Below are 21,822 nucleotides of genomic sequence, written 5' to 3'. Positions count from 1 at the left end.
GCTGGATTTTGTCAAACACTTTTTCTGCATCTATTGATATGATCATATGGTTTTTATCTTTCGATTTGTTAATGTGATGCATCACATTAATTGATTTGTAGATATTGTACCAACCTTGCATTCCAGGAATAAATCCAACTTGATCATTGTATTGCTGAAATCAGTTTGCTAATATTTCATTGAGCATTTTTGCATCAATGTTCAGAAGAGATATCAGCCTATAGTTTTCTTTTTTTGTAATGTCTTTCTCTGGTTTTGGAATCAAGGTAATGGTGGACTCATAAAAGGAGTTAGGGAGCCTTCCCTCTTCTTGAATTTTTTGGAATAATTTGAGAAGAATAAGTGTTAATTCTTCTTTGAATGCTTGGTAAAATTTGCCTGTGAAGCCATCTGGTCCAAGACTTTTGTGTTTTGGGAGGTTTTTGATTACTGATTCTATTTCATTGCTGGTAATCAGTCGGTTCAGATTTTCTGTTTCTTCTTGACTCAGCCTTGGGAGATGTATGTTTCTAGGACTGTGTCCATTTCTTCCAGATTGTCCAATTTGTTGGCATATAATTGCTCATAGTTTTTTCTTATGATCCTTTGTATTTCTGTAGGGTCCATAGTTATTTCTCCTGTTTCACTTCTGATTTTATTTATTTGAGTCCTCTCTCTTTTTTCCTTGATGAATCTGATTAAGGGTTTGTAAATTTTGTTTATCCTTTCAAAGAACCAGCTCTTGGTTTTATTAATCTTATGTATTATTTTTCTAGACTCTATTTTATTTATTTCTGCTCGATCTTTATTATATCCTTCTTTCTACTCATTTTGGGCTTTGTTTGCTCTTCTTTTTCTAGTTCTTTTAATTGTAAGATTAGATTGTTTATTTGAGCTCTTTCTTTTTCTTGTATTGCTATAAATTTCCCTCTTAGGACTGACTGGTTTCACTGTGTCCTATAGATTTTCATGTATTTTTATTTTCATTTGTTTCTAGATATCTTTCGATTTCTTCCTTGATCCATTATTAACCCATTCATTGTTTAGTAGCATGTTATTTAGCCTCCATGTGTTTTATATTTTCCAGTTTTTTTTCTTGTAGTTGATTTCTAGTTTTATACCATTGTTATCAGAGAAGACGGTTGATATGATTTTAGTTTTCTTAAATTTAATGAGACTTGCTTTGTGTCCTAACATGTGGTCTATCCTGGAAAATGTTCCATGTGCTCTGAGAAGAATGTATATTTTGTTGCTTTGGGGTAAAATGCTCTGAAAATATTGGTTAAATCCATCTGATCTAGTGTGTCTTTTAGGCCCATTGTTTCTTTGTTGATTTTTTTTTTGTCCGGAAGATTTGTCCATTGGTGTCAATGGGGTGTTAAAGTCTCCTACTATGAGTGTATTGCAGTTTATCTCTCCTTTTATGTCAGTCAATAATTACTTTATGTATGTATGTGTCCCTGTGTTGAGTGTGTATATGTTTACTAGGGTTATATGTCTTCTTGATTTATTGATTTCTTTATCATTATGTAATGCCCTTCTTTGTCTCTTATTATAGCCTTTGTTTTTAAGTCTATTTTGTCTGATGTAAGTATTACTACCATGGTTTTGTTTTTTTCAATCTCCATTTGCATGAAATATCTTTTTCCATCTTTTATTTTCAGTCTATGATTCTAAGCTCATGGGTCAAAGATGTAATCATAAAGGAATTGTAAAGTATTTAGAATATAATAATTGTAAAATTACTATATATGAAAACTTGTGGTTTGCTCTTTATGCAGTGGTTAGCAAATATAATGATATAATCTATATCATGACATTTACAATGATACCAGCTATAAAGTACATAGGAGTAAATCTAAGAAAATGTGTGAATTGTCTTTATTTGGAATATTATAAAATGTCTTGAGGGATAGCTATATTATATTAATAGCTAATGACACTTAATATAATAAAGTTAACAGTTATCCCTAATTTAAACTGCAAAAGTAATTCAATTTAATTTCATAAAAATTTCAAAGCTCTCTGTGGGCAAGGGTGAGGGCAGGGGCTGGGGCGAGGATGAGGGTGAATAATGGTTGTATATGTGCCCACAAAGAGGTACTTCAGGTCTAGGAAATTTCATGGAATCAAGCAAAACATGTACACACTAACAAGAAGGGAAAAGACATCTTTTCTCTTTAATAACTTTTACAAAATCAAAGTCATCAAAAAACACTTCAGAAAAGATGAGAAAACAAGATATAGGTTGTGGCTGGAGATGCTGCATGCGAGAGGCATGAGATGAGGGTGGGAAATTAAGCAGCAGCCAGACCATGAAAGCTGACCGGACTTTGGACCTGCTCCTTTTGCTCAGGAGGCTTCCCTGTCTCTTTGCTTAGTCCTTCCTTTTATTTTTTGGTACATGGATGTTATATGTCAACATACTATTTCTGAATTAACACTTATCACCAGCTGTAATTTCTACATGCTTGCTTGTGTATTTTTTCTCTTCCCATGAGAATATATATGCTCCACAAGGGCAGAACACAAGCCTCTCTTGTTCAGTGTTTTATTCATAGCATTTAGAATTTAGAACAGTATACACATACTTGGCTCCCAGAAAAAGAACTGTCAAATGAATGGATTAATTGAAGCAGAATTGAGGGCTAAAATATTGATTACCGAATTTTTATTTTAATGTGTTTTTTTCCCCCTTTAATTATGTTCTTTTTTTTTTTTTTTTTTTTTAGTAGTCGTGAGGTATTGTATAGGAGGCTACAAATGCAACAAAGTTGACTGAAGTTCAGTGGGCAGTATAGTCTTATGGCAGAAACATGCTTAGATATACTGGATTGGGTTATGCAAGTACTAATATATACATATATATATATAGTTGGGAATTTTATATTTACAGTAAACTAAATGTGATAAGCACTCATTGTAAGAATCTGTTCTAGGCTTAAGTAATACTCTTTTTTTTTAAGAAAAATGAAGCTTATTTTTATCAACTTTTGGAAAATAACTTACATAATTCAATAAAAATCACTCATATATACATAGTGCTCTGTACTCTGTTTTGATTGGAAAATATTTAATAGGGAGATGCACATTTCAAATGATTTTCTAGGAGTAAAAATCACACCATGATTATCATTTTAATTCTGTTATTGAAGACTTTATTTTTTTTAAAAAAATTATTTTTCAATATACAATAATATATTAGTTTCAGGTGTACAACATAGTCATTAGACATTTATACAACTTATGACGTGAATACCCTGATAAGTCTAGTACCCATCTGACACCATTTATAGTTATTATATTATTGACTATATTCCCTATGCTGTACTTTACAACCAGCCCCTTATTACTGCCAATTTGTACTTCGTAACTTATTGTTTTTCTTAAGAAACTATAGAAATCATATTTCTTTTAAACTGTATATTTCTGGAATCTTAGTCATAATTTTTTATTCTTATTGCCAATAGGTTTTTGAAAATTAAGTTAACTCAGAGAAGGTAAAATTCTCTTTTCAGGATTTCCAACATAGTGATTATGAGGATCTCTTTAAAGAGGCTACAGAAAGGTATAACTAATATGCTTATTTAATTTTCTATTTATTCATATTCATAGCTAGCTCTCTGAGTGGAGACAGTGAATAATGGCCCTCAAATATTTAAGATATTTGATATATCTTTTTCAAGATATATCTCTTCATAGTAAGTACAACCTGATTTGGTAGAAATAGGATAAATTTATGATCTCATATATATGGTATTAACACAACAAAAGATATTCCTACAGAATTCAGTATCGCTATCCTCTCAGCAATTCCACAGTTAAGCCTCTGTAAATGTTTGTGGAGCTCCTGGAGGGGCCATTGTACTTGATGTATGGTAAAGCTCACTCAGTACCTCATGACATAGAATTATATCTTTCCAGAAAGAAAATAATATGCTAGAAACAATAGGACTCTTAGCATGGTGAATTCTTGGTATTTTGTCTAAAAAAATTTAAAGAACAAAGAAAAAAGTAAATTTTAATTAAAACAAACAAACAAACAAAAGAAATAGCAGCTTTCAAGGTTATAAGATGTTCAAATTTAGGTGTTATATGTAAAAACATATCAAATAAGGAAACATATTATTGAGTCATATTTCCTTAGAGATTTCTAAGTAGTATTAGCTATAGTCACTAGGATGGCACTGCATAATAATGTGCATAGTATAAACCTTGTTATGTACAACTTTTAGAAGTATATTAAATGAACAAATTAATAGCAATAAAAAAGGCATTTTGAGATACTATAATATGCTGATAGTATATATTAATTAGTATATATAGTAGATACTAATTATATTTTGAGCACTGTGTACAAATACAAAAATTACATAGTTCTTGCTCTTTAGTTTACAGTTTAATTAGGGAAACAGACATATAAAAGACAAATTTAAATACAATGTAGTAAATATTATTATAGAGTCAAAGTCCAAGGATTGTGAGTACAGAAGACAGAAAACCATGCAAGGGGGGAGTTCCTCACAAGCTCTTTGATGAAAAGGTATTTTGATTGGATTTAGGATCTTAAATAAATAGAAACCTAGCAGGTGAAAAAGGGAATAAAATTTCAAGCTGAGGGAAGAATTTTGAACAAAAATAAGAAGCTGTGAAAATATCTTATTAATGGTGAGAAATGTTATATGTGAAGAGTTGTAGAGTATGTATGAATTGGAATGCCAGGAAACTTGAGAAGATGAGAGGTAGAATCAAAAACATAAGATGGGCCAGAGTGTGAAGAAATTCAATACATATGAAACCAAGGAGTATACATTTTACCCTGACTGCTAGAATGAAAATAAAGCACAGATGAAGTCTTTGTTTTATTCATGTATGTATGTGTGTCTGTCTATCTATCATCTATCCATCTATCATCTATCTATCATCTATCATCTGTCATCTGTCATCATCTGTCTATCTAGGAGGAGGATTTCTGTTAGCAAGGCGAGAGATAGCTGGCAGGAAACAGAGAACAATTAGATGTTTATAGAAATCCAAGAAAAGACGAGAAGGAGAAAGAAACTACCTACAGAAGCAAAGAAAGAAAAAAAAAGCATTTATTTTGTTAAGGTTAAGCATGAAGTGCATGAAGGAAACTAGTAGAGATAATGATGAAAAAGGAAAATGTAGGCAGGGACCAGAGTGCTAACATCCTAAACTTATGTGTCCAGTAAGGAGACTTGGTTAATCCTGAAGTTAGTGGGCAGGGATAATTAAATTTGGATTTTAGGGAGAACTTTTTCTAGAAATTGGAAATTAGATGCAGAAGCTAAATTAGCAGGAGTTTGTTAAATGAGGTTGTAAAAGAAAGTGCAATGATAGTCTAGATAGAAAGCAAGTGTGGACTGGTATTTGAAAAATCTGTTAAAAATAGCAGTAGTTAGATGGAGATAGAAAATTTAAAGGGTTTTCTGTTTAAGATGAGAGAGAATCGAGCATCCTTATAATATGCAAGAATTTGTAGATAAGGAAAGATTAATTATACGTATATAAAGATAGTTTTAGAAAAATATCTCTGAGGAGACAGAGGTATGGGGTTAAGAATGTGGATTGATTCTGAACAAGAAGAAAGCAAGGAGTAATGAAGATTGTTGATACATCTAAATACACATTTTAAAAAAAGTTGAAAGGATTTTCTGGCTTGCATTTTGTAGAAGGGGCTACATTTTTACTACAGCGGAGAATTAATAGAGGGACTACATGAAGGTTGTAGTTCAGAATTAGCTGCAGTGAAGGAATGGTAAAGGAAACGGACAGAAATATACCTGCGTTTTCCAAATGGCTCTCTTCTGATATTAGAAACCCCAGTGACTTCCAGTACTGTTTTCCTACAGTCTAGATAAAGAAGGAAAAAAGGTGAAAAGGTGGATAGATCCAAGGTGACTAGTTTGCAAGCCAGGTAAAAGTGGGAGGAAATGGAATTTGGGATCGGACGTTGGGATTTTGGAATTATATCTTTGGAAGTGGGCTTGTTCTAGGTGCTGACAATGGCAGTGGGTGGCTTAACTGAGATGGAAGTGAATGTCAATTTAATTTTTACTGTAGATTATCAGAGAGTCTTAAATGTATACATTCTTTGACACCACGAACAATATATATATTTATTTTCTAGTGAGAGTGAGCGCAGTATGTGGTCACCCAGTGGCTCCTTCTTAAGAGACAAGTGGAGCAGTGAGGATGATGAGCTAGCAGGGCCATCCCATACTGTTTCTTCTCGGCTTCATGGTATGTCTTCATCCTATTTCTATTACAAGATTTCTTGAAGGGGCTACATTTCAGAGGTATATATGAAGAAATTTCTAATATAAATTCAGGAATAAACTAGGAAAACTTTTTAAAATGGGGAAAACCTGATTTTCTTTTATTTTCTTTTAAAAATAAAGAAAATGCTCCCCACCCCATATTCATAAGGGCAAATTTCTAAACTTCTTTAAATATTTAAATATATCAAACATGTCATTTTAATAAAATGGGCTATTTGTATTTTCTTAAACTATGGATTATAGATTTATATAGACTTTAATATGACTTTCCTCATTTCTTTAATTTTAATTTGTGACACAGTATATACTTTGTAAGTAAAATGATAACTTTTTTGGATTACATATAATCACATATTGTGGGAAAAAGGAAAATAGAAGTATGTATAATGAAATAAATCATAATGAAGAATACTCCAAATTTTTTCTGTGTATGTATTTACATTTATATATAATATAAACATAAATATAACCATGAATGAATCTATTCATTCATATATGTGTGTGTGTGTAGACTTGTGTGTGTGAGGTTGGGGGATCATGTACATACTTCAAAAACTTTGGAGTTAGAGAGAATTTTTAGAGATCACCCATTTCAACCTCCCATCAAGTGCCAGAATCATCTTCTAAGTACATCCTCTCCCTAATTTTTAAAGAATAAATTTTTGTAACTTATTTGGACAAGTTATTGTGACATGTGGAATTTAAAATTATTTTGTTTAACCTCATGTGAACCTCTTTGAAATTCAGTTTAGAGTGGCATGACATTTATATTCATTTGGAAAGAATTGGAATGCTTATGATATTAAATTCTCCCCTCTATGTAAAGAACGAAGTAAGTCAAGAAATCAGCCGCAGTATGTGTGAGCCACAAAATGGCCATTGTTTTAGGTTCACTTTCCAAATCTCACACAAGAACCTCTCTTGTGGACCATCTTAACTGGAAACATTTAGGGAATGGAATTCTGGAAAAAAGTTCAGCCTAGCCGTGTTGACATGATTGCAAAGCCACCACATTCTATGCCTTGTCAACTTGACACTCACACATATTTCTTTAAACTATAATCTCCAAATAAAACAAAATTATCCTTCCATCAACGATGATGCATTATCTTGTGTGCAACTGAAAACACACTTTCACCTCATCTCCAAAAGAGTATACAAAATCTTTTTTTAAAATCTTTGAGTGATGTTTTTTCTTCTAATCAGGAGAACTGATTCACACTCCCCTTCATTATCCTATAAAAGAATACAAAAATATTTGGTTAATTTATATATATATTTGAATATATATGAATATTTGATATCTATCTATCTATCTGATATATATATGTATATATCAGATATTCACATTGAAAAAGGAACAGTTGCTCATAACTATTACATCCTTGTTTGTGCAACTGGTCATCACATGGTTGTATCTGGTGTCTATAACTGCCTTCTTTTCCTACTCATTCTACATTCTCTTTGACCTCAGCAAACACCTCAATTGGTTATAGTTTCTTATCTAGTAGGGTGACACAAACTTTTATTACTGAAGGGTCTGAGCTAAAAACAGTCATGCCTGGATTACATTGTTGTAATTGTCCATTGACTTTAATCCCCGTAGAGACACTCTAGATCAGCAGTCCCCAAACTTTTTCATACCAGGGACCAGTGCTCCTATGAGAATCTAATGCCTGATGATCTCAGGTGGGGCTGAGGCAGTGATGCTAGCACTGGGGAGCAACTGCAAATACAGATGAAGCTTCTCTCTCTGGCCCGCCACTCACCTACTGTGCGGCCCAGTTCCTAACCCCGGTTGGGGACCCCTGCTCTAGATAATCACGTGAATTTTAGACATACTCCTTCTTACCCCTATTGTTTAGCAGCAATGCAATTTCCCCTTGATAATTAGAAATTAGTAACACCAAGCATTATAGTAACGCCCTCCCTGCACCCCCTTTTATCTGTCAGTTTAGTAGCGGGAGGAGCCCAAAATGGTCTGGTGGCATTCTCAACTTTTAGTTCAATGGGATCACTGTTATGTCCCCTGATGGAAACATTCCTCACTCTGTTTAGGTCTGCTTTGATTTCTTTCATCACTATTTGGTGTTTTGTTGTTTTAAACATACATTTCGTATTAGATTTTAATCCAAATATTTCATGTTTTGGTGCTATTTTAAATGAGACTTAAAAAAATACTTTAACTTCCATTGTTCATTGATGGTATATAGAAATATAATTGATTTTTTGGATATTGCTCACGTATCCCTTTACTTTATTAAATTCACAGTAGTTAATTTATCAACATCAGTTCATTAATTTTAACAAGTGTACCATCCTAATATAAGTGTTAATAGGGGAAACTGTAGCATGGGATATATAGGAACTCTCTGTACTTTCTACTAATTTTTTTGTAAATATACATCTGTTCTAAAAGATAAAGTCTTTACAAAATTTTTTTTTCTAAGTTCTCTTGTGACTTTTTCTTTGATTCATGGGTTATTTAGAAATATGTTTTTTACTTTCCAAATTTTTGAGGATTTTCCAGATACGTTATTGAAAATATTGATTTCCAAATGTTTGGAAAGTTAAATTTCATTATGATTCAAGAGCATACTTTATATTGATTCCTTTTAATTTACTAAGGTTTGATTTTCAGCCTAGAATATGTTCTGTCTGGTGAACGTTCCATGTACACTTGAAGAGATTTTTATTCTGTTGTTGTAAGGAGTGTCTTATAGAGGTCAGTTAGGTCAAGTTGTTGTTCAGTTCTTTATGTCCTTACTGATTTTCTTGTACTTGTTCCATTGATTCCTGAGTGAAGAATAATGAAGTCTTTAATTATAATTGTGAATTTTCCTGTTTCTCCTTTTAGCACTATCAGTCTTTATTTCATGCATTTGGAAATTCTGTTAAGTGTGTACACATTTAGCATTATTATGTCTTTTCTGTGAATTGACCTTTTATCATTAGTAATGATGTTTTTTAAATAATGGATTTTATTTATTTGAGCATTTTTACATTCACAGCAAAATTGGGAAGGTACAGAGATTTCCTATATACTCCCTGCCCCCACACATGCAGAGGCTCCACCACTGTCAATATCCCTTACCAGAGTGGCATATTTGTCATGGTTGTTGAACCTGTACTGAGGCATCATCACCTGGAGCTCATAGTTTAAATTAGGGCTCACTGTTGGTATTGTACATTCTATGGGCTTGTACAAAATGTACAATGACATGTATCCACCATTATAGTTTCAAACAGAATAGTTTCAATGCCCTAAAATCCCCCAGTTCTCTACTTATCTCTCCTGCCTCTCACTAATGACTTTTATCTTTTTTTCTTCTGAAATCTACTTTGTTGTTGATATATTTTCTGATATCAATATAGCCACTCTACTTTCTTTTGATTAGTGTTCCCATGGTATATATTTTTCCATCCTTTTGCTTTTGACTTGCCTGTGCTTTTATATTTAAAGTGGTTTTTTATAGGCATTGCATGGTTGAACCTTGCTTTTTCACCTAGTCTCACAATCTCTTTCCTTTAAATGGTGTTTTTAGGCTGTTTGCTTTCATATCTACCACATTAGATTTAATTTTACCATTTCTTAATTGTTTTCCATTATTCCTTCTATTTTTTAATCTTTTTCCCTATTTTTCTGACTTTTCTTAGATTATTTTGTGATTTCATTTTATCTTCCCAATTGTCTTATTTATACCTTTTAAAATTTTTTTCTTTGTTATCCTAGGATTTACAATATATATTTTTAATTTCTCAAGGTTTATCTTTTCTGTCTTCAAATAACATTATATTACTTCACATATAGTGTAAAAACCTTACGATAGAGTCTTCCTAATTTCTCCCATTCATCTTTTGTGCAACTGTTTTAAAATATTTTAATTTTACATGACATTAATCATGATATACCTATTTAATAATTTTGTTTTAGATAACCAGTTTTATATTTAACTACATTTATGGAGTTTTTAGAACTCTTCATTTCTTTGTGTTGATTCAGTTTTCCGTTATATATGTTTTCTGCCTGAAGATCTTCTTTGAATATTTCTTATAGTGTAAATTTGCTGCTAATGAGCTCTCTCAGTTTTTGTTTGCTTGTAAAATAAATCTCCAATTATTATTTCAAATATTTATTCATATTCATATCCTCCCCCCCACCCCGTCTCTCCTTTTTTGATTCCAATTGTTTGATATTGATATTGGTCTGTAGCTCTTAGATGGTCTCTTCTGTGTCTTTGACCTCCCCTACTCATTTTTCTTTTTCAGTTTAGGTAATGCCCATTGACCTATTTTTAATTATGCTGATTATTTTCTTGCTAGTATCAAGTCTATTAATGAGCCCATTGGTGGTATTCTTTATTAATACTACATTGTTTTTCATTTTTAGCATTTCTGCTCAATTCTTATGCTTTCTATCTTGGATGCAATTCCCCATTTGTTCATCATGCATGTTGTCCACTTTTTTGCTAAATCCTTTAGCATTGATCTTAGTTACTTTAAATTCATTGTCTGATAGTTTTAACATTATGTCTTATCTTTGTCTTGTTCTGTTGATTGCTTTATGTTCTGACAGTTTTTCTTTTCTTTTTTTTTTTGTGTCTTTGTGTGCCATATAATTTTATTGTTGTTATTATTGAAATCTGGATATCTTGTTTTTTAGATACTGAAGTAAATAGGAGTGGACATGCCTCTTCCTTTGGTAGGCCTTCAGTGTGAGGAATTAAGATAATTTAGTTAGGAATTCAGCAGAGTTTGGGTTTTGATATTGCTGTGGTTACTCTCAGTGCACCACTAGTTTCAAATTCTTGTATTGTTACCTCGTGGTTCAAATGGAAAATGGTATGCCATTTTCAGTGTCTACTCTACTCTTTACTTTAGATCTTCCTGTGGTACCTGCATCTCAGAGAAGGTTTCTATCCATGATCTGGTTTATTCCTTAGCAATAGAGTGCTGTTGTTTGTAATTCTGTTGCTTGATAACCTGGTTGGGAGTGGGAGTGACATTCTCTTCTGTCTTCGTTCAGCCTTGTTAAGGTGCATATCCCTAGGATGGTGCCTTCTCAGTTATCCTGCCCTTTCTTCAGGGGTAGGTAATTTGTTATGGTCTGAGCCCAAAATACTTTTCTTCCTTCTCTACCCCCAATGTTAGTGAGTCTTAACTTGTGCTTTGAGGGAAATAGGGTTTGTTGCTCTTTTCCTAATTCTTATGCTTTTGATTCTTAGGGGAAAAAGGGAAAAGGAACTGGGTGGGGCTTCACGCCTTTTCTGCAGGAGTTGTTGCTTCCCTTTCCAAGTTTGCAACATGTGAGATTTCTTGAGTTTTTCACCTTGTCTCCACTTTTTCTTCTGAGTGTCTGATGAGGTCCTCACAAGTGTATTTTTTTCTTTTTTCTTTTTATTAATTTACGTACACATATCTTCCCTATAAATACACTCATTTTCAACTGTCTAATTTGCTTCTCGTAGTGTTTGATTTAATTATCAGTTCTATAATTATATATTTTTGGCTTTCATTTTATTGGGCTATAAACTTCTTGTTCATTTAATTTTATGGTTTTATCTCACTTTTGTACTATTATTTAATATAATTCAGAGTGACATCAGAATCTTGGTGGTGTGATGGGTCCCCTTGATCTCTCCCCCTGAAAGTACAACAAATTGAACAGCTACAGTCCAACAGAAAATTTCCAGCCTACCATACAAACTCATCTGAAATATATGCACATCAAAGCGTCTGAAAGTGGGCGAATTGGGGTGAGCAAAGGAGGAGGAAGGGGAGAGGAGTGGAGACCAGTGCCACTGACGCAGCCCAGAGTCCTTTGTGGGACTCAGGAAGAGGGGAGGAATCAGGTTGAGGTGTGCACTCTCTATAGACCTGAGCATTTTTGCCTGAGTGATTAGCATATCCTACAGTGGTGGAATCCAGTGATCAGGGCAGAAACCAAGGCAGAGACAAAATACAGAGGTGCGACAGCTGTGTTCTAGCAACTGCCATCGTCAGGCAGAAAGTCAAATCATGGAACCTGGACGCATCCCCCAACCCTCCCAGAGCTCACCTCCCTGTACTTTTCCTGGGCTAGCAGTGGGTCCCAGGGGAAACTGCATCAGTGAGTGTGGGCTACAGAGCAGGAAGTTTGTGGCTCTGGGAACTGAGGAGACACACACAGCTGCTGGTCACAGAGACAGGAGTGGAGATACAGAAGCCAGGCTGCTGAACCCTGGTGGTCAGTATAACTAGAAGGAAAAGAGACACAGCCACACTGGTGGCCTCTCTCAACTCACCCCACCCCAATCCATCTAGGCTGATCCAGGGGAAAGCACTAGGGCATCTCACATAGCACATCTGGCTGCTGGGACAGTACTGGGACTTTAGGGGCTCTTCAGAGGCTTGGAACCCCATCACTCATCACATTTTCCCATGGGGGTGGAGCCCTGGAACCAAAGTGATCTGGTCACAGAGGAGACATACTTCCCCATGGAATAAAGGGGTTTTTTTTTTTTTGTTTTTTGTTTTTTTTGTTTTTGTTTTTTTTTGCCACACAGCATAGATCTGAGAGGCCTGGGTAGTTCAGGAGGCTTGTGCACCACCTACTGGAAAACAAAGAAAAACCTCTTCTTGTCACCCTGCTAAAGAGAAATCACTCTTAAAAAAATAAAATTTGTTTTAAAAAACAGAGTACGTTCCCATAAATGCCATAAACAACCAAGGTGACAAGGCAGCTCAGAAAGAAAATGCAATATCCAAACTGTCAAAAATTAATGACAAAGAAAGTTCTCAAGGCAGCCTGAGAAAAGAAGATGGTAACCTATAAAGGAAAACTCATTAGATTATCATCAGATTTATCAGCAGAAACTTTACAAACTAGGTGGTAGTGAAATACAATATTTAAACTACTGAAAGAGAGAAAATTACTGCCAAGAATAATATACCCAGCGAAGTTCTCCTTTAGATATGAAGGAAAAAAAAGACCTTTTCAGGCATACAGAAGCTGAGGGGATTTTCTACCACAAGACCTGCGTTACAGGAAATACTGAAGGGGATCTTGAAATAAAGAGACAAAAAAATACAAAACTATGAGTGAGGTGACTAACAGACAGACAAAACAGAAAATTTCAACCCTTATTCAGAATAAGGTTGGAATAATGTTTACATATTTATGTAACTTAAATATTACACAATGGTTAAAGGAGTTAAAAACATTTTAAAAAGAAAAGAACACAATAGCTATTGCAACTCAGAAATGAATTCACACAAAAATAACAATAATTTGAGACAAAGGGAGAGGGAGTAAAGGTCTGAATTTGCAAAGAGGAATGGAGGTAAGACTCACATAGAAGGAAAAGGACTACTGTATATATGAAATTTTCTTTTATGTAAACTTAATGGTAACAACACACAAAAATCCAGAACTGAGACACATAACATAAAAAAAGGGAACTGAGAGAAAAATAATAGAATACCACCAAACAGAAACACAAGGGCAAAGAAACAATGGAGATACAGAGCTACCAGAAACAAAAGACAAAATGGCTATAGGAAAACCTCATATATCAATAATCGCTCTAAATGTAAATGGACTGGAACTCACCAGTAAAAAGGCACAGAGTAGCAGATTGAATCAAAAATCAAAAACCAACTATATGCTGCCTTCAAGAGACACATCTAGCTGCAGGGATAAATATAGACTCAAAGAGAAAGAGTGAAAAATGATATTCCAAGCAAATGGCATCCGGAGAAAAGCGGGGGTAGCCATACTTATATCTGATGAAATAGACTTCAGGATAAAAAAAAGGTAAAGAGAGACAAAGATGGACACTTCATAATGATAAAGGGGACAATACATCAAGAAGACATAATGTTGATCAATATATAAGCTCCCAATTAGAAAGCACCAGGATATATAAAGCAACTACTAACAGAACAAAAAGGAGAAACTGACAGAAAAACAATTACAGTAGGGGACCTAAATATCTTACTACACCTATGGCTAGATTATCCAAACAGAATATCAATAAGGAAATATCAACCTTAAATCAGACATTAGACCAATCGGGTCGTAATTGACATTTACAGTCTTTCAATCCCAAAACACCATTTTATACAGTCTTCTGTAATCCACATGGAACATTTGCAAGGCTAGACCATATGTTGTGACGTAAAACTAGCCAACAAAAAAGACTGAAATCATATCAAGTATATTCTCCAACCACAACACATTGAACCTGGAGATCAACTGCAAAAAGAAAGCAGAAAAAACAAACAAACAAACAAATATATGGAGATTAAACAACTAAAGAATGAACGGGCCAAAGAAGAAATTAAAGAAGAGATACATAGAAACAAATGAGAATGAAAATATAACATGTCAAAACTTTTGGGCTACAGCAAAAGCAGTAATGGGGGAAAGTTTATTTCATTACAGGCTTATCTCAAAAAACAAGAAAAATCTCAAATAAACAAACATTACATCTTAAAAAAAACTAGAAAAGGAAGAAAAAAATGACACTCAAAGACAACAGAAGGAAGGAAATAAGAAATATTAGGCAGAATTCAATGAAACCAAGAACAAAAACATAATAGAAAAATTAATGCAACAAAGAACTGATTCTTCGAAAAGATCAATAAAATTAATAACCTCCTGGCTAGACTCACTAAGGAAAATAGACACAAATAAACAAAATCGGAAGTGAAAGAGGAGAACTTAGGACAGATAGACCACCGAAATACAAAGGATCATACAAGAGTACTATGAAAGATTACATGCCACCAAATTCAGTAACCTAGAAGAAACTGACAAGTTCTTGGAAATATACAACCTTCCTAGATTGAATCACGAAGTAGCAGAAAATCTAAATAGACCAATCAACAGTAAGGAAATTGAAACAATCATCAAAAACCTCCCCCCAAAGTAAATGTCCAGGACCAGATGGCTTCACTAGTGAACTCTACCAAACATTCAAACATGATTTAATATCTGTTCTGTTTAAGCTCTTCCAAAAAACTGAAGAAGAGCCAATACTTCCTAACTCATTTTATGAGGCCAACATAAAATGATACCCTGATACCAAAACCTGAGAAGGATAACATAAAAAAAAAGAAAACTATAGATCAATATCTCTGATGAATACAGATGGAAAAATGCTAAATAAAATGCTAGCAAATCAAATACCATACATTAAAAAGAGTATATACATCATGATCAAATGGGGTTCATTCCAGAGGCACAAGGAAGGTTCAACAGACACAAATCAATCAATGGGATACACCACATAAACAAAATAAAAGGTAAAAGTCATATGATCATATCAATAGATGCAGAAAAAGCATTTGACAAGATACAGCATCCATTTATGATTAAAACACTTAATAAAATAGGTATAGAAGGAAAGTACCTCAACAAAATAAAGGCCATATACGACAAAACCTCAGCTAATATGATACGTGATGGTGAAAAATTAAAGCCTTCCCTCTCAGATCAGGAACAAGACAAGGTCGTCTGCGTGCACTACAGAATATTTAATATAGTGTTCAGTATAGTGTTGAAGTCCTAGCTTGAGCAATCAGGCAAGAGAAAAATAAGAGGTATCCAAACTGGAAATGAAGAAGTCAAACTGTTACTTTTCTGCAGATTCTCTAGATAGAAAACCCTAAAGACTCTACAAAAAAAAACTATTAGCATTAATGTATAGGCTAAGTGGAGAGCCAGAAGAGAGAAAGAGCAATTAGGGAGATTGTTTTATAAACAAACTATATAAATGTCTAAGCAATGTACTATATACTTGAAACTAATAAAATAAAAAATTTAAAAAGCTATTAGCAACAATAAACAAATACATTAAAGTTGCAGGATACAAAATCAACTTACAATAATCCATATTGTTCCTATACACTAACAATGAAATTTCAGAAAAACAAATTTAAAAAAACAATTTCTTTTGCAATTGCAACAAAAAGAATAGAATACCTAGGAATAAACTTAATGAAGCATATGAAGGACTTATACTGAAAACTATAAGACATTATTAAAAGAAATTAAAGACACTAAGAAATTGAGACACTCCGTGTTCATGGATGGAAGAATCGACATAGTTAAAAAGGCCATATTAAATAATAACAATAAGATAAAATAAAAAATAAAAGACCCATATTACCCAAAGCAATATACATTCCCATCACATATGCTATCCCCATCAAAATCCCAATGACATTTTTTTTTAAAGAAATAGAACAAAAAAATCATCAAATTTGTATGGAATCACAAGAGAGCCTGAATAGCCAAAGTAATCAAAGAACAAAGCCAGTTGTATCATACTGTCTGACTTCAAATTATACTACAAAGCGACAATAATCAAAATAGCATGGTATTAGCAAGACAACAGATACACAGACCAATGAATGAATGAACCCACATATATATGGGCAAATAATTTTTGATAAAGGAGCCAAAACATAAAATGGAAAAAAGAAAGCCTCTTTAATAAATGATGCCGGGAAAATTGGAAAGCCACATGCAAAAGAATGAAACTAGATTGCTATCTGTCAACATACACTAAAATTAACTCAAAATGGATCAAAGACCTAAATATAAGACCTGAAATAATAAATTGCATAGAACAAAACATACGTACTAAACACATGGACCTTGGGTTTAGAGAGGATATTATGAATTTGACCTCAAAGGAAAGGGAAGTTAAAACAAAAATAAATGAATGGAACGATATCAAACTAAAGGCAGAAGGAACCATATACATAACAAAGAGGCAACCAACTGAATGAGAGAAGATATTCGCAAACAATGCCTCTGAAAAAGGGCTAATATCCAAAATATATAAAGGACTCATACAACTCAACAACAGGAAAAATGGGTGGAGGACCTCAACAGACACCACTCCCAAGAAGACATACACCTGGCCAACAGACATATGAAAAGATGCTCAACTTCACTGACTATTTGGGAAATTCAAATAAAAAACAATGAGATACCAACTCACACCTGTTAGAATGGCAGTCATCAACAGGATAAGCAATAGCAAGTGTAGGAGAAGTTTTGAGGGAAAAATAACTCTCATACACTGTAGGTGAAAATGTAAATTGGTACAGCCACTATAGTAAACAATCTGAAGTTTCCTCAAAAAATTAAGAATAGAATTACCATATGACCCAGCAATTCCTCTTCTGGGTATCTTACCCCCAAATTTGAAAACATTTATTCATAAAGATATATGCCACGCCCATGTTTATTGCAGCATTATTCACGGCCAAGACATGGAAACAACCAAAGTGCCCTTTCATAGAGGATTTGATAAAGAAGATATGGTATATATACACAATGGAGTATTACTTGGCCATAAGAAAATACTGCCATTTGCAACAACATGGATGAATCTTGAGATTATCATGCTAAGCGAAATAAGTCAGACAGAAAAAAATGAGAACCACATGATTTCACTCATATGTGGGATATAAAATTGAAAGCAACAAATGGGTAAGACAAATAAACAGAGATAAGGTACTTGGAAGATGGTGGACTAGGTAAGAGCAGGGGTTGCCTCCTCCCAGGTCCACATTGAAATTACAACCAAATTATAAAATTATCAATGTGGAGAATTACTTGAAGTCCAGCTGATCATAACACCTATGTCTGATAATATAAAGGAGCCACATCAAAGCTGATAGGAGGGGCAAAGTCGCAAATCAGGCTGGACCCACACCTGCGAGTGGTGGAGGATCACTGGGAGGGAGAGCGAGGCTGGAGAGGCTCCCCTGCAGGAGAGGGGAGTCCTGGCATCATTTATGGACTCCTCAGCCCAGAGTCCTAACCCAGGGAAGAGGAGATTCCAATAACTCTGACTGGAAAAATCAGAGGGGATTCCAGCTGTCTGAGAGAGACAAAAGGAGACTGAAACCCTAGACGCCCCTTTAAAGGACTTAAGCACAGTCTTTCTGACCTGTGGACACTCGCGCAGGGCACCGGTGGTGGGTCAGAGGCTTGTGTGGGATTCATTCTGAGAAAGTACGCATTACATGAGCCAGAACTATGGCTGGAAGGGCAGCCACCATTGTGCCTTAGTCTGGCCCCTCTACCTGGCAATCTGCAGATGGCCAGCTTGACTGTGTAGATTTCTCCCACAGGGCCATTAGAAAGCTGCTGGCCTTAGGAGATCAGCTCACCCCACCCAACCTGCAGATTGCTTTTGTTGCTGGATGGCTGCCACACCCAGTTCCGATTCAGGGCCAAGCATTCACAGCCAGTGCTGTGAGTGCACGTTTCTGAGGTAGTTTCAGGTAGATAACTGCTGCCAACATGAACTTGGGTGAATATTGATGAACTTGGGTGAATATTGAGGATCTGTGGGCAAGTCTCAGACAGCTGGTCTTGCTGTGATCTAGGACTTCTGTGGGAAAGTGAGAAAAGTTACCGAAGTAGCAGCAAGACTGAGGTTGTGTTGATCTGATTGCCATTGTCTCCTTGAGACCCTGCCCCACCCTACCCACAAATTGCTCCAGATGGCCCATTGACAGTGAACCACCCCTGCCTTGCCCCTCCCCCCTTGGTCTGCCAATCCACAAAGGCAGACAATTTTGGCTAGGAAAGCTCAGGAACTGCATGGAAATCAGTTTCAGGCAGACCTCTGCTGCCTGCAAGAGTTGCAATATTGCGTCTAGGGAGTACAGGGGTCTGTGGGACCACCCCAGATGGCAGCTGGTCTCACTGTGGTCTGTGACTACAGCGGGAACGCCAGGGCACAGAAGTTGCAGCAAAACTGAGGCTCTTTTGTTCAAATGACCCTTGTCTCCCTGAGATCCCACTTCACCCAAGCCACAAAGTGCCTGCAGCCCATTGATAGGCAGCCTCCCCTGCCCTGCTTGGATCTGGGGTTCCTCAGTCTGCGCAGGCAACAGACCTTGGCTAGTGCAGTGAGTGCATTTCTGGTAAAAGAGTCGTGGGCAGACCACTGCTGCCTGTATGAGCTACAATATCTCTTGCGGGAATTGCATAGGTCTGATGGCCCTTATTTCCCTGAGCTCCTGCCCCATCTAACACACAAAGTGCCCGCCACACATTGATAGGCAGCTGCCCCTACCCTGGGATGGCACATTCAGGCCCAAGGTGGATAGTAGCTGACCTTGCTACGATTGGAAACTTGTACAGAGAGCCACAGAGACAGCTCTGGCATATAAACTGACACTGCAGTGGCAGGGGAAATTTACTCAGTAGACCCAAGAGATTCCCAAGGTCCCTATGCCACCCAACACGCATATCACCCAGAGGCTTTTCCAGATTCAGAGACTTATGGGCAACTACAGGCGGTGTCAGACCTGGAGGAGCACTGGTTCCTCTGCTTAATTGCCCTAGGTCATGGACAGTGGATAACCAGACTGCTGCCTACAGCATTGTTCTTCCACTTATCTATAGATCTAGCATACACAACAAACATCTGCAGATCACTTTGTAGTTCCTACCAGGTATCCTAGAGCAATCAAAAGCAGGGGCTGAGCTTGGCCTATTGGGGAGCCCCTTCAAGGGGCCACAAAACCAATGCATCTAGAGGCTTACACCAGACCACAACAGAGCAACTCCAGACTAGTCACATAAGCAATACATGCAAAGGGTGGTTGCAACAAGTACATAAGCCTGCTAGGGCAAATCCCACTCAGTGGGGTCAGCCCCCACACAGCAACTCTTACCCTGTGGGTACAGCCAGTTCTCACAATTAGTCAGCCTGAGCTTTAATTTCATCCAATGATGTACTAACAACAGTAAAGACTTGGCAACAACAGAAGATCCCACACAATCCACACAAAGATCTTGTCCAGACCCGGGACATAGAAGATCAGGGAGAGTGTGCCAGTGGGCTACACAAGACACCTTCCACATTAGGCCATCTGGCCAAAGTTAAGAGACAAAACAAATATTCCTGACATATAGAAACGAACACAGGGAGGCCAATAAAGTGAGAAAAGAAGGAAATACGCCACAAACGAAACAGCAGGACAAAACTCCAGAAAATAAGATAAATGAAATGGAGGCAAGCAACCTACCAGAGACAGAGTTCAAAATAATGATTATAAGGATGCTCAACGAACTTAGGGAGAGAATGGATGAGCATAATGAGAACCTCAACAAAGAGATGGTAAGCATAACAAAGGACATAAAAACTATAAAAAAAGAACCAGACAGAAATGAAGAATACGATAACTGAAATGAAGAATATACTAGAAGGATTCAATAGTAGATTGGATGAAGCAGTAGATTAAATCAGCAAACTGGAAGACAAGGTAGCAGAATACACCTAATTAGAACAACAACAAAAAAAAATCTGTTTAATGAGGATAGTTTAAAAGACCTCTGGGACAACATGAAGCACAATAATATTGCATCATAGGAGTACCTGAAGAAAGAGAGCAAGGGATTGAGAATCTATTTGAAGAAATAATGACAGAAAACTTCCCTAACCTGGCAAAGGAATTAGACATAAAAGTTCAGTAAGCCCAAAGAGTCCCAAACGAGAGGAATTCAAACAGACCCACACCAAACCCATCATAATTAAAACACCAAAGGTCAAATAAAAAGAGAAAATCTCAAAAGCAGCAAGAGAAATGCAGCTAGTTACTTACAAGGGTAACCCCAAAGAATGTCTGTGGAATTTTCAATGGAAACTTTGCAGGCCAGAAGGGACTGGCAAGGAGTATTCAAACTTATGAAAAACAAGAATCTACAACCATGAACTCTACCGAGCGATGCTTTTAATTAAAATGCAAGGTGAGATAAAGAGCTCCCCAGACTGGAAAAAGCTTAAGGAATTCATCATCAACAAGCCAGTAATAAAAAGAAATGTTAAAAGGACTTCAGTAAAAAGAGAAGGGGTAAAAAAGAAAATAGAAATAACAAATACAGATAATAAAATGGCAGTATATATGTACCTATGAGAAATCACTTTAAATGTGAACATTAAATGCTCAAGTCAAGACATATAGGGTAGCCAAATGAATAAGAAAACAAGACTCATGCATATGCTGTCTAAAAGAGACCCATCTCAGATCAAATGACACTCACAGACTGAAAGTAAAGGGATGAAAAAGATATTTAATGCAAATGGAAATGAAAAAAACGAAGCCAGGGTAGCGATACTTACATTAGACAAAATAGACTTAAAAACAAAAGCTATAATAAGAGACAAAGAAGAGCATTACATGATGATAAAGGGATCAATAAATCAAGAGGACATAACCCTAGTAAACATACACACTCAACACAGGAGCACCTACATACATAATGAAATTATCAACTGCCATAAAAGGAGAGATCAACAGTAATATACTCATAGTAGGAGACTTTAACACCCCAATGACACCAATGGGCAGATCTTCCGGACAAAAAAAGTCAACAAGGAAACAATGGGCCTAAAAGACACACTAGACCAGATGGATTTTATAGATATTTTCAGAGCATTTTACCCCAAAGCAACAAAATATACATTCTTCTCAAGTGCACATGGAACATTTTCTAGGATAGACTACACGTTAGGACACAAAA

The 21,822-nt window shown here is 35.6% G+C and overlaps 1 protein-coding gene across 3 annotated transcripts in view; it reads left to right on the top strand.

Annotated features, from left to right (window-relative positions):
- PTPN20 (protein tyrosine phosphatase non-receptor type 20) overlaps positions 1 to 21,822 on the top strand; it is an 88,603-nt gene that overhangs the window by 34,512 nt on the left and 32,269 nt on the right. For 2 of the 3 annotated variants that reach the window (XM_039872327.1, XM_039872329.1), the window contains one exon: positions 6,131 to 6,243. In XM_039872327.1, the coding sequence (XP_039728261.1) occupies positions 6,131 to 6,243 (113 nt within the window). Of the gene's footprint in view, positions 1 to 6,130; positions 6,244 to 21,822 lie in introns of those variants that run through there. The other variant, XM_039872328.1, reaches the window with a different exon arrangement.

The sequence above is a fragment of the Pteropus medius genome, unplaced genomic scaffold (assembly GCF_902729225.1).
Source record: "Pteropus medius unplaced genomic scaffold, Ma_sr-lr_union100, whole genome shotgun sequence".
Taxonomy (NCBI): domain Eukaryota; kingdom Metazoa; phylum Chordata; class Mammalia; order Chiroptera; family Pteropodidae; genus Pteropus; species Pteropus medius.
The sequence above is the reverse complement of the archived record's forward strand: the minus strand, read 5'-3'. Positions and strand labels throughout refer to the sequence as shown.